At 46.5% G+C, this 18769-nt stretch overlaps 1 protein-coding gene across 1 annotated transcript in view; it reads right to left on the minus strand.

Moving 5' to 3' along the window:
• LOC115083310 (vomeronasal type-2 receptor 26-like) overlaps positions 1-18769 on the minus strand; it is a 101878-nt gene that overhangs the window by 12344 nt on the left and 70765 nt on the right. The window contains exon 5 of the mRNA XM_029587114.1: positions 8119-8346. Coding sequence (XP_029442974.1) covers positions 8119-8346 — 228 coding nt within the window. The remainder of the gene's footprint in view (positions 1-8118; positions 8347-18769) is intronic.

Below are 18769 nucleotides of genomic sequence, written 5' to 3' on the forward strand. Positions count from 1 at the left end.
GAAAGACTAGGGGGCACTCCATGAAGTTAGCATGTGGCACATTTAAAACTAATCGGAGAAAGTTCTTTTTCACTCAACGCACAATTAAACTCTGGAATTTGTTGTCAGAGGATGTGGTTAGTGCAGTTAGTATAGCTGTGTTTAAAAAAGGATTGGATAAGTTCTTGGAGAAGAAGTCCATTACCTGCTATTAAGTTGACTTAGAAAATAGCCACTGCTATTTCTAGCAACAGTAACATGGAATAGACTTAGTTTTCGGGTATTTGCCAGGTTCTTATAGCCTGGATTGGCCACTGTTGGAAACAGGATGCTGGGCTTGATGGACCCTTGGTCTGACCCAGTATGGCATGTTCTTATGTTCTTAACTACGCCTCCTTTGAGGGTGCTGGCGTGGCCGGCCTCTTTTGATATAAAAGCAGTTCTCACTTTTTGAGAGAGACCAGTGCAGTCTGAGTTCATGAGTTAGAGGAAGTAGGAGTTTTTGTCCTTTGTTTATTTTGCAGCTTGTTTCTGGGATTAGGCCCTCCAGTCTGAAATTCCTGGAGATTAGTTTGAGAAGAGGTCTGCCACTTCAGGGATTCCCCCCCCCACCCGGATTTGACAGACCCACAATGAAATTAAAAGCAACAGTTGGCTGCAGAGAGGGCAGAAGCAGCTGCAGGCACCTGGAAAGCTCCTGGCAGCCTGAGAAGAAGCTCAAATGCAGCAGGATATTATTTTTATAAATCAAATGCTGCAACAGTGTGGCAAGGCCCAGAGACAGCGGCAGTGTTGGAATCACTACCACTGTGATGTTTGAGCAGACACACAGCATTGGTGCTGTAATCAAAGCCCTGGTATGGTAGAGGTGAAGGCCCAGAGGTCCTCGCTGACATCAGGGATGATGACAGCAAGAGGCTGTCCTAGAAAGTGCCTGAGGAAAATTAAAAGTTTTAAAAGTTAATTAAAATGAAACCAATGATTTAAAAGATGTAAAAGAGTGGCATTTTTGGTGGGGATCATGTAGAGAGGCTCCTAGCTAAATTTCAGCTCCCAGGAAGCACCGGCGAACCCAGCACCAATAAGTTTATTAAACTTCTCAATATTAATACAATTCATTTGTTTAACAGTGTTGGTCTGGTTTAGGGGTTACAGTAGCCTGACCATATTTAGGATTTGGGGTCAGAATTGAATATTAATATAGTAATACCACCCATTTTCCCCAGGGTTCCTATGATTGAAAAGTGATAAAACTTTCAGAAACTGGGGTTTGGTGGTGGTGGTCACCCGATGAGATTATAAAAACACTGTTATGACCTTTTTTTGGGAAAAAAATGTTTAATATTTTTTATTTTATTTATTTAAAAACTCTTCTATACCGTCGTTAAGTTAGATAACCATCACAATGGTTAACAGAAAGGCACAATAATGAAAATTAAGAGTGGTATAGATTGCAAATTAATCACGTGCCATCATAGTACGGTATCAATTTAGTAAAATAAACTATGTGTTTAAGTTAAGCCTGTTTCGGGTCGATACAGTATCGTTCGGTCGAAGATTGCCTGTCTGTAACGTGCTCGGAGCGCACAATTCGGGCACGTAAGGCGATCCAGCGATACAGTCTCCAGTTTCACGCGTCCTTGGCGCTTCTTAAAACAGACGCATAACCCTTTCCGCACGCGGCATGTAAATGAACGAATTAGCTGTATAATGCTGTATAATGAAGGAATTAGCTATTCCCCTCCGATACCGTAACGCGCGCTCAGATTATCTCCTTAGTAACCCGCTGTTTTGCCGCGGCCTTAACGTCTTGGTTTACCGCCTCCCCCTAGTAGGTGTTAGGACTGTGAGTCTAGTAACAAATCCATCGACACCGCTTAAGATACTCAAAAACAATAAAACACAATTTAAAAAAAGCGATACAGAGATGATCGAGAAAATATAATGCTGTGGGACACTTAAAACCTGTCAGAAAAAAAAATAAAAATTTTTAAATACCTGTCGGAGGGCCGCGTGGGTCCAGGCGGCGGCGGGGGGGGGGGGGGGGGGGGGTGGACGCGCGTTAGTTTCAGACGACCGGCAGCGGGGGGCGGGTGGTCGCGTGTTAAATCTAGGCCAGGTCGCACAGACGCGCATTCATCCAGGCGGAGGAGCCCCCACCGGCAGTGAATGAATGCGCGCCTGTGCGACCCCTGCGATTCGGTGCTCAAGGCAGTCACATGCCGTGACGTCACGCCTTGAGCGCCGAATCGCAGGGGTCCACAGGCGCGCATTCATTCATCCAGGCGGATGAATGCGCGTCTGTGCGACCCGGCCTAGATTTAACACGCGACCACCCGCCCCCAGCTCCCGCTGCCGGTCGTCTGAAACTAACGCGCGTCCACCCCCCCCCCCCCCCCCCCGCCGTCGCCGCCGCCTGGAACAGGCGCCCACCCGCCCGCGGCCTAGATTTAACACGCGACCACCCGCCCCCCCGGATCCCGCCGCCCGCCGGCCGCCTGGACGCACGCGGCCCTCCGACAGGTATTTAAAAATTTTGTTTTTTACACTTCCTGGTGCCTGTCATTTCAAATGTCATTTGAAATGACATTTGAAATGACAGGTACCAGCGCGCCCAGGTTACTGTATAGGCGCTGTATTAAGCGCCTATACAGTAAAATGGGTTGCGTGGGCATAACCCTTCCCTAATGCTTTACAGCCGCGGCATGCATTTGCATGCAATTAGAAGAGAGTATCAGGCGCTAGGTCAAGAGAACTGTGCGTGCGGGGAGGAAGGGTGCGCCTGACACTCCCGCACTGTTTCTACCGCGGCCTTACAGTATCGAGCCGTTTGTTAAGAAATTATTAGGCGGTTTGAATTTAACATTACTATGCATTTGTAGGTTAAAAATAACAACTGCTTGCTTGGTGCGTCCGTATTAATCAACTGTTTTTCTCCTTCTCTTTATCTTTATAAAAGGCTTGTTTAAAGAGCCAGTTTTTCAGATTAGTTTTGAATATTTTCAGATCTCTCTGCAGCCTTATTTCGAGTGGCATAGTGTTCCATAGCACAGGACCAGCCAGTGACAGTGCTCTTTCCCTTAATTGCGTGAGGCGTGCTGATTTGACAGAGGGGACAGTTAGTAAAACCTTATTAGGAGATCTCAGGTTTCTTTGCGGGACATGTACGCGCAGTGCATTGTTAAGCCAGTCTGCTTTTTCATCGTGGATTAGTTTATGAATTATACATAGTGCCTTATATTGTATTCTTTGTTCAGTTGGAAGCCAGTGTAATTCGGCAAGTGTTCCTGTAATGTGGTCACTCTCTTTTTTTTTGCCAGTCAAAATTCTAGCGGCAGAATTTTGCAATATTTGCAGTGGCCTAATCGTAGATTGCAGTAGTCCTAATAGCAGGGAGTTACAATAGTCTGTGCTTGCAAATATCATTGCTTATAGAACTGTGCGAAAATTGTTTAGTGTTAGTAGGGATTTTATTCTTCTCAGGGTCATTAGTTTAATGTATCCTTCTTTTATTTTCAGTGAGATGCGTTGTTTCATGTTTAGTTCAGGGTCAATTATTACTCCTAGATTCCGTACTTTTATTGCGAATATGTAAGATAAAAATATAATTAGCTTTAAAAGTGCTTGAAATAATTAATATGTTTATGAAAAGAAACAGGATACATTACATTTATTGAGAAGCAAACCTGAAAGAATGGTGTGGTTTGAAACTGTGTGAGTGGAATTTTTGTTTGGTTTCACTTAACAAATTTTCCATATTCATTTTAATGGGCAATGTTAAGAGTTGTCAAAAAAGACCCATCCAGCTATCAGAGAAAAAATAAATTCCTTAAGCCATCCCATTAACAATACCATGACAATAACATAGTAACACTAGACCCCCTCAGTATCTGTACAAAGCAGTTAAGTGATCAGGTCTGCAAAACAATAATACATTGTGCCAAAACACAGAAAGATTTAAGAAGTAATTTACCTTAAGAAAAGGCTTTGAGCTTACTAAAAATGAGAGGAGATCATCACCTTGCTGGTGGCTGAAAGGAATCAGTAAGTTTTTGCTTGGGACATTGTCTTTTTTAAAAGTATTGGGGCAAAGTTAACTATTTGTGAATATTATTTAGTGTGTTTGTGTGTTTCTGCTTTTAATAGTCAGTAAGGCAGCTAAGCAGAAGTTAGACTGTATATTAAAAAAAACAAAACAGAAAAAAAGAAAAAAGTAGCCAGAAGCTAGAAATAAGCTAGGAGCAGTATATACCTATGTAAAAAGGTTGAAAAGTTCAGTTCAGTTCCTCACCTTGGAAAAGTGAGGTAGTGTGATTTGGTTTGATTAGGTATCATTATTTGTTAATCAGAACAGCAGTGAGTCACTCAGGACAACTAACAATAATGTAAATCTCCAAAGGGATTGTTTTGTACTAATTTACCTTAGAAGCACATATTATATTGCAAGGAAAGAGCTCAGTAACCCACAATCCAGTGGGAGCACTGAGAGGACAGGATCACCTTGCTAGGGCTGAAAGGAATCAATAAGTTTTTGATTGGGACATTGTCTTTTTTTAAATTATTGGGGCAAAGTTAACTATTTGGGAATATGATTTAGTGTGTTTATGTGTTTGTGCTTTTAATAGTCAGTAAGGCAGCGAATAAACAGAAGTTAGACTGTATTTTTAAACAGTCACTAAGGCAACTGGTAAGCAGTAGTTAGTGTGTTTATGTATAATAGTCTGTAAGGCAGCTAGTAAGCAGAAGTTAGTGTTTGTATATTAAAAAACAAAAAAAGAAAGAAAAAGAAAAAGATAGCCAGAAGCTAGAAATAAGCTAGGAGCAGTGAATACCTAAGTAAAAAGGTTGAAAGGTTCAGTTCAGTTACTCACCTGGGAAAGGTGTTGAGGAGTGTGATTTGGTTTGATTAGGTACCAACATTTGTTAATCAAGAGAGCAGGGAGTCACTCTGGCTGACTAACTGAAGTTAGACTGTTTGTTTTTCCCAATCCTCTCACCCCTCACTCACCCACCCCTAGCTCATCCTTTAATTTATAGGCAGGTGCCACTTTAAAAAAAAAAGAGTTTGATCATTCCCCTGTAGGCCACTATTAGGCATATAGTGAATTCACTAATTCAGTTAAAGGACATTAATTAGACACATTCCTACTCCCCTAGCAACCTAAAACTGAAGTAGAAACTGAACAAATTTGAAATGAAGGCAGCAGTCCAGCAGCAAGAGGGGGGCTTCCCAGTCTTTTGCATCGAGTGTCGCATGTATGATTTTTTACCCACCGGTGAGACATTGTACATGTGCATACAATGCAAAGAGCTCCTGGCTCTCAGAGAACAAGTCCAATCTCTGGAGGCTAGACTGTTTGTGTTAGAATTGGATGTATACAAATCCCTGAAAGGAATAATTATGAAGAATAATGACTGGTTCATTGATAATTGTAAAGTTGTCTAAGCATGTTAAAAAATTATAAAGAAAGAATTAAAAAAAAAAAAAGAAAGAATCTGCAGTGACATTCTGGAGAGGAGAACTGTTAGTAAAACCTGTTGTATCACATCTGAAAACCCTCACCTGGAGTATAAGTGAAGAGGACTCTTCTGCTGTGGTGTGGTTGGCACAGCCTAGTGGGTGAACCTGCTAGGCCCACACCGACAGCTGGCAGACATGCCCCGGGTTAGGACCGGGCTGAGGCTTCACCTATACCAGCCCTGTTCTCCGCAAGTTCAGCCTTTGGGTTCCAGGGTTCCTCTCCCTTTTTCACACACTCACTTCTCTCTCTTCACATACATGCACTCTCACATGTACATGCACACTCATTCACGTCTCGCCCTCTTGCACACATACCTGCACTCTCGTTCTCTCTTCTCACCTTAGCCTCTTTCCCCAGGCCTGCGGGACAAGCTCTCCACTTCCTCCTCCTTCTGCAGCGTCGGGCCCATTCTGTCCTTATTTCATTTTCGTTGTTCAGTCCGACGCTGTTGGTCCTCTTGCATCTGCAGTTTCTTGTTTCCTGCGGGGCAGGACAACGCTCCAGCTCATCTCACGTGTGCCGTGCAGCCCCGTGCTTCAAGTCGTCTTCCGGCAGCACAGATGCTGACACTCTTTCTTCTTGGAGCCCTGCGCTGCTCCAGAACCTTTTTCTTCCAGCCTTTTGCAGCAGAGCACCCGGAGTTTTCAGATGTTGGCCTGGAGATCCGGCAGTTCGTTCAGAATTAAGGAGTCTCTGGGCCAAATCTGGAGAGTTCCCAGGGATGCTAGTTCACCCCTGTTACTTTGGGCCTGGGAGGAAGATTCCTTTCCCCTGCCAGAAAGGAACCCTGTCCTGAAGCCCAAGAGGATTTTGAGAGTGTTTAAAATGGATAAAAAGCCCAAAGACCTCTCCTGTACTAATGCCAACTGATAGCAGGAGTTACATTTGCACAATGCCATGTGCTGCCAAGCAGAGGAGGAAAAGCCTATCCTGAGAAAGAGTGTGTGTGTGTGTGTTTGTGAAAAAGCGAAAGCATGTGTCTTATGTGTGTGTGTGTGTGTGAAAAAACAAGAGCATGTGTGTCTGTGTGTGTCAGTGAGAAAGGCATGTGAGACAGTGTGTAAGAGAATGTGTCATCGAGCAAGTATATGTGTTTGAGAAAAGGCACATATATGAGAAAGAATGAACATATGTGTGTTAGAGAGGAGAAAGTTTGTGCGCGGTCACCACTAATCCACGACAATCTCAAGGCACTTAGAAATCAAATGTTCCAAGGTATGGAGAACAGAGGATTTTTTTTCATCCTTATTTGTTTTAATTATTGAGTGTTATTTGTTCGGATTGCTGCTATGAAATATTTTATTAGTGCTTGGAACATTTTTTTTTTGTTTATATATGAGTTTTTAATTATTGGATATTCTATTTGTCAGCTGTTTTGAGATATTCTTTCTATGAGTGTGGTTTTACTATTATGATTAATGTCTTAAATTTCTTGATTGTACTGTCTGAAGTTTTAAGAAGAATGATCTTTCTGTTTTTTCCATTATTGTACTGCATACAGGGGTAGATTTTAAAAAAGAGCGCGATCGCGTACTTTTGTTCGCGCAGCAGGCGCAAACAAAAGTACGCTGGATTTTATAAGATACGCGCATATCTTATAAAATCCTGGATCGGCGAGCGCAAGGCTGCCGATTTTGGGCAGCCTGCGCGCGCCGAGCCGCACAGCCTGCCTCCGTTCCCTCCGAGGCCGCTCAGAAATCGGAGCGGCCTCGGAGGGAACTTTCTTTCGCCCTCTCCTCACCTTTCCCTCCCTTCCCCTACCTAACCCACCCCCCCGTCCCTATCTAACCCCCCCCTTACCTTTGTCCCTCGATTTACGCCTGCTAGAAGCAGATGTAAATCTACACGTGCCAGCGGACTGCTGGCGCGCCGTCATCCGACCCGGGGCTGGTCCGGAGGCCTCGACCACGCCCCCAGGCCGGTGCCACGCCCCCAGTCCCGCCCCCAAAACGCTGCATCCCACCCCTGAAACGCCGCGTCATTCGGCCCTGCCCCTGACACGCCCCTTAAAAAAACCCCGGGACTTACACGCGTCCCGGGGCTCTGCGCGCGCCGGCGGCCTATGCAAAATAGGTGTGCTGGCGCGCGAGGGCCCTGCTCGCGTAAATCCGGGCGGATTTACGCGAGCAGGGCATTTAAAATCCGCCCGTTAGAGTCTAGCTTATTGCAGTTTCCAGTTCAGTTTTTGCCTGCAAGTTTCTATTTATAAGAACATAAGAAATTGCCATACTGGGTATATATATATATATATATATATATATATATATATATATAAACCCTACTCCCACTGTACTAAACTTGCTTTCTTCACATACTGCATCTGATATTCCTGATGTGCTTCTGATGTACTTCTGATGTGCATCTGATATTCCTGATGTGTTTCTGTAAAATCAGAATACAGAATACTGTATTCTGATTTGGTCCTCCACTATATTAAATTCTGTTCTGCACATTGAATTCGAAGTATCTGCTACAGGCCCTGTAACATGATTTGGGCTCTGGTTGGAAAAGCGTGATATAAATAAATGACAACTTGCTATCCTCCTCCACTTCCTGGTTATGTTTATGGAAGCCAATATATACATATCAAATATAAACCCAATATAAAATGCCAAACCTGGTTAAAGGAAGGATGCCACAAGATGGCACTTTGGTTCACAAAGAACTGCTGCCCACTTGAAGCTGAGAAATTGAATTTTCCAACAGTGATGCTGCTTAAGGAACCATCAGGGTGCAAGACCCAGTTTACAATATCATAATTAGCTGGCCCATTCCCTTTGTCATCAAAGAAGATCTCATATCCATCAGTGGTTTTAAAGTGAACCTCCTTAATGTATTGGTTGAGCTACAAAGAGAAACAAATGGTTAGAAAATTGCCTCAGACTAGACCTAAGCGTTTACAACTGGTGCTACTGGTCCCTTGATTCAAACTTTTGCTAATTCAACCCTGTTGTATGTCTTTTATCATATATCCAATATGGAGGCAATTTTAAAAGGAGTTGCACATGTAAATGTGATATACTATCGTAGCAATTTTTAAAAGCCATTTTGGCATATAAAATGCACTTGCACATGAATATCCTATGGACAATTCAATGGCATATATTGTAGCAATTTCCAAAAGGCCACTTACATGACTAAAGTACATTTACATGTGTAAAAACCAATTTTAAGCGTGAATGCTTTTTAAAATTACCCTTTATATGCGCATATTATTTTCAGCATAAAAATTTGAGTAGATGTGATAACTTATTGAGTGAAAATAATAAGAGAACATAATCACCACAGTCTGGTAATCACCACAGTCTGCACCACCATAAAAGCTTGAAAAGATAAAGCATCACAAAGGAGCACAGGAAAGAAAAGAAATGGGACTGCAGGGCCTCTCCCACCTGAAAGTAATTGTGATCATGCTGTATACTAGGGATGTGCATTCGTCTTGTTTCAGGGTCAATGAATCCTGAATGAATGTTTCCTGAAATTTCAGGAAAAATTTGTTTTCGGGTTAGTGCACGCTAACTTCCCATTAGTGCGCGCTAACTCTCATTAGTGTGAGTTAATGTTAAAATTTTAGCACGCACTAACGTTAGTTAGTATGCACTAACCCAAAATTCAAAGGCCTGAACCACGGGAAATACGATATTTCCTGCGGCGGGCCGAAAATGAAGCCCAAACCAAAAGGTTCGAGCTTTGCACATCACTACTGTACACCCTCCATAATCAGAGTCAGGATTTCACAGACCATGGATATTAAATACCCTGGATGCAAATACCAAGCTTACAATCATGGACCGCACATCACCTGGTAAGTCTCATAAACCAGTGCAGGCAATTGTTCCAGGCTTAGGACCATCTGAATACCATGCACAGTAAACCATTTCGATGCCCAGTGCACTAAGAGTCAGTTTCCCTAATATTTATGGTTCAGATAATGGGGACATGCAGATGGTGCAGTGGACCCAGGCTAGAGTCAGTGGGATGGGGAATTGTTTGGAACTGGTCAGAGTGTCCTCTCCCTGACTTGCCCTCTGTGAACCCTGCACTCTTTGGCTCTTTTGCTGCTGGTAATTGCTGAATTCCCGCAAATTCACACCTCTCCAAAGTATAATCAAAAACTTTTATTTCTGAGGTTACCAGCCAGCAATTATGTTCATAATATAGAGGGTAGAACAATAATACTGAATACATCAGAGTTCATAGGATACTTTATCACAAAACTTATGAAACCCTCACCAATAAAGGTCTCCCTTCTCTTGCTCCACTCCTTTCTTTATTCCAAATCTCATGTGGTACATAAATCAAATCCCAATTTTTTTCTCCTTCCTACACACAGAATCCTTTGTGGGACATGGGGCCCATATCCCTAGATTCTCTATGTTCTAGGGGGTCACTTAACATGCACCAACCAGCTCTATCCCCATAATCTACTCACAGATCCCTGGATCCCCAGACTCCTCTCCTCAGTGGTCCTGTGTCTCTCATTCCAGCAGTGTGCAGATTTCCCCACTGTCTTCCATACTCTGGTCCTCTCTGAGGCATTTTCCTAATGGAAAATCCCTTCTCCTCCTCCTCTCTCTTCTTCAGCTCCTGGACTTTGAGGATGGAACGCCGAGGACAAGCTCAGTTGCACCTTAAAACTTTTGCATAAGGCTTTCCAATAACGAGCTGTAAACTGTGGTCCTCGATCAGAGACTATATCCTGCGGAAGACCATGAAGTTTGAAAAAATGCTGGGCAAACAAGCCAGCCAGGTTGGGTGCAGAAGGTAGTTTTGGCAAAGGGACAAAGTGCGCCATCTTAGAAAATCAGTCCACAGTCACCCAAATGACCGAATTACCTTCTGAGGCAGGCAGGTCCACGACAAAATCGGTAGAGATGTGCGTCCACGGTTCCACCGGAATGGGTAATGGTTGCAACAAACCCCTGGGTTTTCCGATGAGCGGTTTTTGAATTGCACAGGTAGGGCATGAGCTCATGAAGGCTTGGACGTCCTGTCTCACTGTTGGCCACCAAAAAAACAGTTTAGCAAATCCAAAATCCCTTTCCAACCAGCATGGCCTCCCCGTAAGGGAGTCATGAGCCCAATCAAGAACTGCTCTTCGAGAGCGACGAGGGACCACAGCCTTCTCAAGAGGGGACACTGAAGTTATCGCTAGGCTTACTTTCTCTGGGTCCAAGATATATTGGGGCATCTCAGGAGTCTCTTCAACCTCAGAGGCGTGTGAAAGAGCGTCCACTCAGACGTTCTTCGAGCCGGGTCTGTAGCGCAAGGTAAAATCAAAACGGTCAAAAAACAGCAACCACAGGGCTTGTCTCGGATTGAGGCATTGAGCTTGCTTCAAGAAAGCTAGGTTTTTGTGATCCGTATAAATGGTAACTGGGTGGTTGGCTCCCTCCACCCACTGTCTCCATTCTTCCAGGGCAAGTTTCACAGCTAGCAACTCTTTGTCACCAACACAATAGTTGCTCTCAGCCGGGAAGAATTTCCTTGAGAAAAACGAACAGGGTAACAGCTGTCCGGAATCAGAGTACTGGCTCAATACTGCCCCCATAGCCACATTGGAGGCAACGACTTCTACCACAAAGAGTCGAGTGGGATCCGGATGACGAAGGCAGGTGTCCGAGAGGAAGGCCTCCTTGAGAGCCTCAAAGGCTTGACAGGCAGAAGCAGGCCAATCTACTGCATTAGCCCCTTTCTGGGTCAATGCGGTCAGTGGAGCCACAATGCGAGAATAATTGGGAATAAAGTGACGGTAGAAATTGGAAAAACCAAGGAAGAGTTGCAACGCTTTCAGGTCTTTCGGCTGCGGCCAATTCCTAATCACCGCCACTTTCTGTGGGTCCACTCGAAAGCCCTCTGCGGAGACTATGTAGCCTAAGAACGGTAGAGAAGACTTCTCAAAGCTGAACTTCTCCAGCTTTGCATAGAGAACGTGCTCCCTGAGGATCTGGAGCACTTGACGAACAAGTTGACGGTGTGAAGACCTTTCTTCGTGCCTTTGTAAATGAACGACAAGATAATTGGGTCAAACTACTTCCTTGGGCGGAGTTCTCATATAATAATCACACGCATGCTGCTACAGGAAGTTCGCCGTTCCTTGTTGTGTATGGGAAGCAACTTTGTCTACCTTTACCTTCACTGCATCTGAGGGAAACTGCTGGGGCAACAAGGAGAACCTCACAAAACATTGGTTCAGAAAGCCACGGCAGATTCTTGCATCTCCAGCATAGCGAGCGGGTACCGGCAGCTGCGTTACAGAAGAATCTGAAGCCTCGGGTAACTGGACTGGAGCAGTAGCGAGCCTGGCATCAAGCCGGGCCGATAACTCCTCTACCGAGCCGGTAAGGACATCGAGGTACTGTTTTTGGTACTGCAGCTGCTGGGCCAACCCTGTCAAATCCAAGAGGGCAGGCGCATCCGCCGAGTCCATGGCCTTGCAATCTGTTATGGGAGTCTTGGTTTAGTGGACACTTGGGCCGACCCACTGGAGACTGGAAAAGGAGGACAATGTCTCTTATACAGTAGGCCGGGAGGCAGATGATCAGGCTGGACGTAGATGAAATTCACCCTGGAAGCTGGCACTCCCCTGGAAGGAGCCCGTAGGAGCCCAACCGCAGGGACTTAGGTGTCTTCACCCTTGGAAGCCAAAGCCCCCCTGGGAGGAGCCCGTAGGAGCCCGGCCGCTGGGACTTAGGTGAACGGTGGGTCAGGACGGGTAACTGGAACCAGACTAACACAGTGAGAACACTGTAAGCAGGGTACGGGTTCTGGAACCAGGCAGGAACTGTAGTAAGGCTCGGGTACTGGAACCAGGCGGGCACTGTAGCAAGCAGGCTGGAACCAAGCAGGTACTGTAGCAGGCAAGCAGGAACCAGGCAGGTACTGTAGCAAGCAGGCAGGAACCAAGCAGGCACTGTAGCAAGCAGGCAGACAGGCAAGCAGGAACGGAGCGACGAGGACAAGCAAGACGCTCCAGGGCACAGCGCAACAGGAAACCAGGAGGCTAACCCGTTGCAAGGCAAAGACTGGCTGACCGCGGCCGACCTAAGAAGGACGCAACATCTGACATCAGGATCTGGGCTGAGTCACCAGTGGCGGGAAATGGCCTAGAAAAGCGCCCAAGTGGCGCTCGCTCGCTCCTAGAGGCTGGGCGTCCATGGGAGAGCTCACCGCGGTGCAGCCCCAGCGGGGACGCCGCCAACCAGGCCGCGGATTAGGCCACGGGAACTGGGAGCAGGTCCGGGAGACTGGAGGTAAGGGACTGGCCGCAGCCGTCGCGGCCAGAACTGCAACACAACCACCGTTCACAAATAATACTGCTTTAGGCTCTGGATATAATAACTGAACAGTTTTTAGAAAGTTGCCCTGCAAGCTCATTTTATCTATGGATGGGATTTTAAGCCTAAAAGCCTGTTCCATAGCAGCCAAATCAAGCTGTACATTGGTGGTGGAATATCCACCTCTGAAAAAACCTATCTGCTAAACTTTTTGCCATTTGTTTAATGCCAACATTCAAAAGTGAGATTGAGTGATAGGATTCAGGAAGCGTTGGCTCCTTTCCTGGTTTGGGATTCACTGTGATTAATGTTAAATTGTGCACCAATGGAAATCTCCCTGCCCAAATGTGAGCTTCTTGATAGGAAAGCATTGGATCCACCACTTTATCCAATAAAGCCCTGAAAAATTCAACACCGTACCCATCCAGACCCTGGGGCTTGCACAATCTCGAGCACTGGATGCTTGCAATAAGCTCTCCTCTGGATAAAGGGGCATTTAACCATTGCAGCTATTTTGAAGTAAAACCAGTGGCACCGGTAGCCCCAATCACATGAGGAGGCAAAGGGCAGCCGGCACCATTTTTTTTTTTTTTGTAATTTGTTGTTTATTGAGAAGAGCACAGACAATTTATAAATAACATATTAAACAAAACCATCTCTAGACAGATACATAAATGGCCCAACAGCTAATCGTGTAAACAGTAATCAAAATTTTTTTAACAATGTCTTGAAGAGCCAGCTAGACATCCGTCTTCTTCACTATCATTGTCCACCAACTCCCCCAGTTTTTTATTCCCTTAGTTTCCCCCCACTCCCCCCCCCCCCCGTCTCAGCCCGAAAGAACATCAGTCATGAATGGAGATTACCAATTGCTTGTGACTTGGGACCCCCAAGCTATTCCAGACCAATAAATAGGATCTCCTGCAAAACATCCAAACAAAACAAGGGTAGGGGAACCCGATTGCATGTCAGTGCTCATCAGCTAGGCGTCCCTAGCTTAACTTAGGTACTCCCTTAACTCCGCTGAACTCTATCATGGTATCTTTGTAAAGAAGACCAAATTCTAAAGTACTTAGAGAGAGAGTTACGCCTAAGTGCCGTGAGCTGTTCCATATAACTTATCTGTCTCAATTTGGTGTACAGTTGAGCTAAATCCGGTGGTTGCACAGCCTTCCACTGCACTGCGACCAACAACCGGGCAGCCGTCGCAATGAAAGTAAACATTTTGTGCGGTTCTTCCTCCAAGGCCGGATAGGAAATCCCCAATAGCCAATAATCAGTCTGCAACAGTATCTGGACCCCCAAGACCGAGCCCAACAAGAATTGACACTGTGCCCAAAACTGTTGTACCCTGGGACACTCCCACCACATGTGCCAAAAGGTACCCGTTTGTGAACATTGTGCCAACAAAGGGGAGACCTGCCAGGCATCCAGCGAGCCCTCACCATTTTGATTAATGTCAGCCGCAAGGCATGGGAACAGGGAGAGGGTCACTCCTGGGGCCCTACTAGACCACCAGACATTCTGGTGAGCCTTGGGGGACTCAAGAGGGTGGGCTAGGGTGAGTGAAGGGGATCAGCTGCTGGGAGAGTGAATTTTTTAATAAAGGGGAAGGGTTGGGTGTGGGCACTGGGAGCATTTTTTTTTTAATTTTGATTACTCAGGGGTATCAGCTGCCTCCAGGGACAATGGGGGTGGGATGAGTCAGGGGTCCCTGATTTAGGGAAATAATGTGCGCTATTTGCAAAGTATGCATGTGCACACTATATGCAAATAGTATGTACTTTTTTCCAAAACCAAAAAGCGGAACAAAAAAAATACTGGGGAAAACCAAAATGACATACTCTCGAAACAAAATGCTAGACAAAACAAACATTTTTTATGTACACCCTTAGTAACTCCCTCTTCAGGTAACCACTTCATGTTGATGGGGTCATAAAAGAAATATTAGTTCTTTTTGTACAAATGGGTAGCTCAAACTCTTTCACTCAGCCTCTTTCCCCAAGGCCTGGGTTATTTACTGACACAGGGAGGATGGCGCCTCCAGGGCCCTAGGTGGCAGGGATGACAGGAATTATTTTCCCTGGGCAATGTATGCCTTTTCTATCCCTTTGGTGGATGTGAGTGACAAACAAATAACACTGAAGATTATAGGTGCATGTCTAAAAATAAACTTTACTGAAGGTGTATTCTGAATGGTAATTGGCACAATTCACATCAGTTCTAATCTCACAAGTGACTGTTACAGTTTTTTCCCTTTGTATTTGTGCAAGGGTCTCATTATCTTTTCCAGGGCAAGGAGCAATCTCACCATCCAGGGCTTGGATAAATGAGGATCCCAAGTGAGTAGGGATATCCTTGTTTGGATGGAAACCCCCCCCCCCCCCCCCTTTCCAACTGGCTAGAAAAAGGAATAACACAGTCTCTGCACAGAATCCCAGATTTCTCTTTCCCAGGGATGAAGACTCTAAGTGGGGGGCCTCAGTTGTAATTTGATGTTGGTCTTATTCACTGTTATCCAATTTCTCTTTCAATATCTTTTACTTTCTTGAATCCCACAATGGAAGGGATCCAACTGGTACATGCAGCTCTTGATATTCTTCCAGAAGGGGTAGGAAGAGTGGCAGAAAAACTCTTCTTCCCAGTTCTTCTAGTTAGCTGAGGCTGCCATTTTGTGGTGTGGCAGTCATTTAAATTGCCGTACAACAAAATGCCAGCCTCTGCTGAGGAGAGGGCATTGGTGTTAATTAACTCTGGTGTGTCCCCAACAGACGCTGTCATTATAAAGAAGAAAGAAAAGGACAATGCACTGGCGGTCTGGGCTCTGGACAGGCCCTGGCATCAGGCTTGGATGCAGGCTCAGGCCCAGGCCTTGGGAACGCTTCTATCCTGCAGAACATAACTATGCAATTCGGGATAAGGAGCTGTTGGCGATCAAATTGGCATTCGAGGAGTGGCATCCCTGGCTTGAGGGAGCATAGCATCAATTGAAATTACTCTATACACAGATCACAAAAACCTCGAGTATTTGCATCGTGCGCAATGCCTCAATCATCGGCAGGCCCGCTGGGCCCTTTTTTTTACTCGGTTTAATTTTCTGCTGAGATACCACCTGGCCAAAAAGAATACTCGAGCCAACGCACTTTCTAGGTCCTTCATGACTGAAGACATTCCCGACGTACCGCGTCACATCATTGACCCAGCCAAGGTCTTTCTTGTAGCCACATTCACCGGACCGCACGGGAAAACTGTAGTTCCCCGACAACTGCGCCAGAAACGACTTCGTTGGGCTCACGATTCCCTGACTGCAGGTCATCCAGGTCAATCCAGAAGCCTCTCTACACTTCAACACTTTTACTGGTGGCCTTCTATGAGAAATGATACTCAAGCTCATGTCGCAGCGTGTCCCACTTGCACCCGTCATAAGCCTCCAGCAGGCCTTCCTTGGGGTCTCATGCAACCACTGCCCATGCCTAGCACACCGTGGACGCACATAGCCATGGATTTCATCGTGGACTTCCCTCCTTCTGATGGTAATAACACAATTTGGGTTACAGTGGACCGGTTCTATAAAATGGCCCACTTTGTGGCACTTCCTGGCTTGCCCTCGGCCACAGAATTAGTGAAGTTGTTCATCCGCCACATTTTTAGACTCCACGAGCTCCCAAGTCACATCTTATTTGATCGAGGAGTACAATTCACTGCCCGGTTTTGGAGAAACCTTTGTAAAATATTTGACATTGCCTTGGACCTCACGTCGGCCTATCAGATGGAAAGGACCAACCGGACTTAAACAGTTTCTATGGGCATTTGCAAACTCTCGTCAGAAATACTGCTGTGGGCCAAGTTTGCCCTTAATTCCCACCAGTCCTCATCCACTGGGTCTTCTCTTTTTCAAGTGGTCTACGGACATCAGACGTTGTCTCACCTTCCACTCTCACTGTCAGTGCCGTCCCCGGCGGAACAAGCAACTGTTCTGTTACACCCATCGGTCACAGACGGCTGCGACCGCTATTGCTCACCTCATGCCTCACTGCTCTCTCTCTTTTGGGTAGAGTCGCGGCTTCCGCCAGTCATCTCCGGCCCTCCTGCCTCTGTTGCTGGACCTCCCAAGGTGGCGAGGACGCCGTTGACCGCCATGTTACCCTCGGAGTCTTTTAGGAGTGCACTTGCGCTCCCGGACCAGTCTTAAGCACATCATGGCGGGAACCTTGGGAGTGTCCCCCCCCCCCCCCCCCCCCGATGACATCACTAACCCTGGACTCTTAAGCTAGCTGACCCAGACTCCCAATGACTTGGCAACAAGTTCCCTCCTTGCTAAATCCTGCTAGACTTCAAACGCTGATCCGGTTCCTGCTGCAGCTGACGCCAGAAATCTCAGGTACTCTCTCCTTGGGGGCCCTCTCTGTCTCTAGACTATCCACTCCTTGGAGGGTCCTGCGTCTTGCTGCCTTCCTTCCATCCGTGTTCCTCAGGGCACCTGAGAGCCTCTCCTCAACACCTGGAACCCACTGCGACTCTCTTCCATGGTGTACCCCGCTCCACAGACCATTACCGTGCTATGCTGCTGTGACTCCCTGCTACAGTGTACCCCGCGCTGCGTACCACTGCTGTTCTACTCTTCTGGGAGTTCCTTCCTCAGTGTGCCTCACCCCACAGACTGATACCGTGAGTCTCTGCTACAGTGTACCCTGCTCTGTGGGCCATTGCCTTTCTGCTCAACGGGACTCTCTTCATCAGCATATTTTGCACTGAGGACCACCCACTCTATGCTGTGGTGCACACTTCCCTGTGCCCTGTGCTACTGGCCTTGCAAGCTCTCATGAGCTCAGAACTGTATGGGCTTTCCCACTCCTTGGGATAGCAAGTCCACTGACCAGAGACTACTGCACCTCCTGCTCCTCAGGACAACTTATCTCTCTCCTTTCCTGAGGTCCCCAGCTTCCCTGTGTATCTATTGGTTCGAGCTTCCTCTCCAGCTCTGATTACCCCTTGGCTCCACCCCTGTGAGTCACTCTCTCTTGCATTGTCCCTCTCTCCTTACACCTCACTCTCTGGAGCACATCCACCGCTAGAGGGACCTACTGGGGATATCTCTCTCTCTCTTGCTCAGTCCTTCTGTCTCTTGGACTGACCACTGGGCTAGACCTCGCCTCCCCGACGTCCCTGGTTTGCGGACCTTCTCAATCTCGCGGTGGACAGTCCACTGCGGTTTCCAGTCCTCCCAGACCTGCTGCATCAAGGGCCTGCTTGTTTGGAGGAAGTCGTTATTTTTTGTTACTTTTTGTTATTTTTGTTAGTGCGCGTTAACGGGAGTTAGCGCACGCTAAGCCGAAAAAAGATTTTTCACAAAAAAGAAAATACAGATCCATGGGAATATGAGATTTTCCCGTGGCCACATGAACCTGAAAGCGGAAACGATCGGGCACCCGATGCACATAAAGTATTTGGCACCCAGGGCATATACTTCCTTTGGTACCTCAAGGTTCACTCCTTCAGCCCCCCCCCCCCCCCCAAGGATCTCCAGTTCCCTTCTTCCTCATGCAGCCTCTTGCTTTCTTTTGCACACATACACAACCCATCATACAGTCTCTCTCTCTCTCTCTCTCTCTCTCTCTCTCTCTCATACACCCAGACACACACACACACAGTCTGGCTCTCACCCCCAACACCCAGGTTTTCATCCACACAAACACACACACACAATCAGACACCCATACACATAGGCAGTCACCACACCACCACCCAGGCTCTCACCCAGTCACAAACACACACACACACACACATACACAGCCTGTACTTCATCTTCAGCCACCAGTGGCATGAGGTCCACTGGCAGCCATCGCATTCTTCTCTCTTTGGCTGCCAGCGGGGTGGAGTTTGCTGGTGGTCTCCGCTTCCTCTTTTCGGCTACCTACCAAGTTTTGGCGTGGATGGCAGCATGAGTCACGCTTATGCGAACATCATTTCCTGCTGCCATGGGGTTGATCT

Source organism: Rhinatrema bivittatum, chromosome 2, assembly GCF_901001135.1.
Source record: "Rhinatrema bivittatum chromosome 2, aRhiBiv1.1, whole genome shotgun sequence".
In the NCBI taxonomy this organism is placed as follows: domain Eukaryota; kingdom Metazoa; phylum Chordata; class Amphibia; order Gymnophiona; family Rhinatrematidae; genus Rhinatrema; species Rhinatrema bivittatum.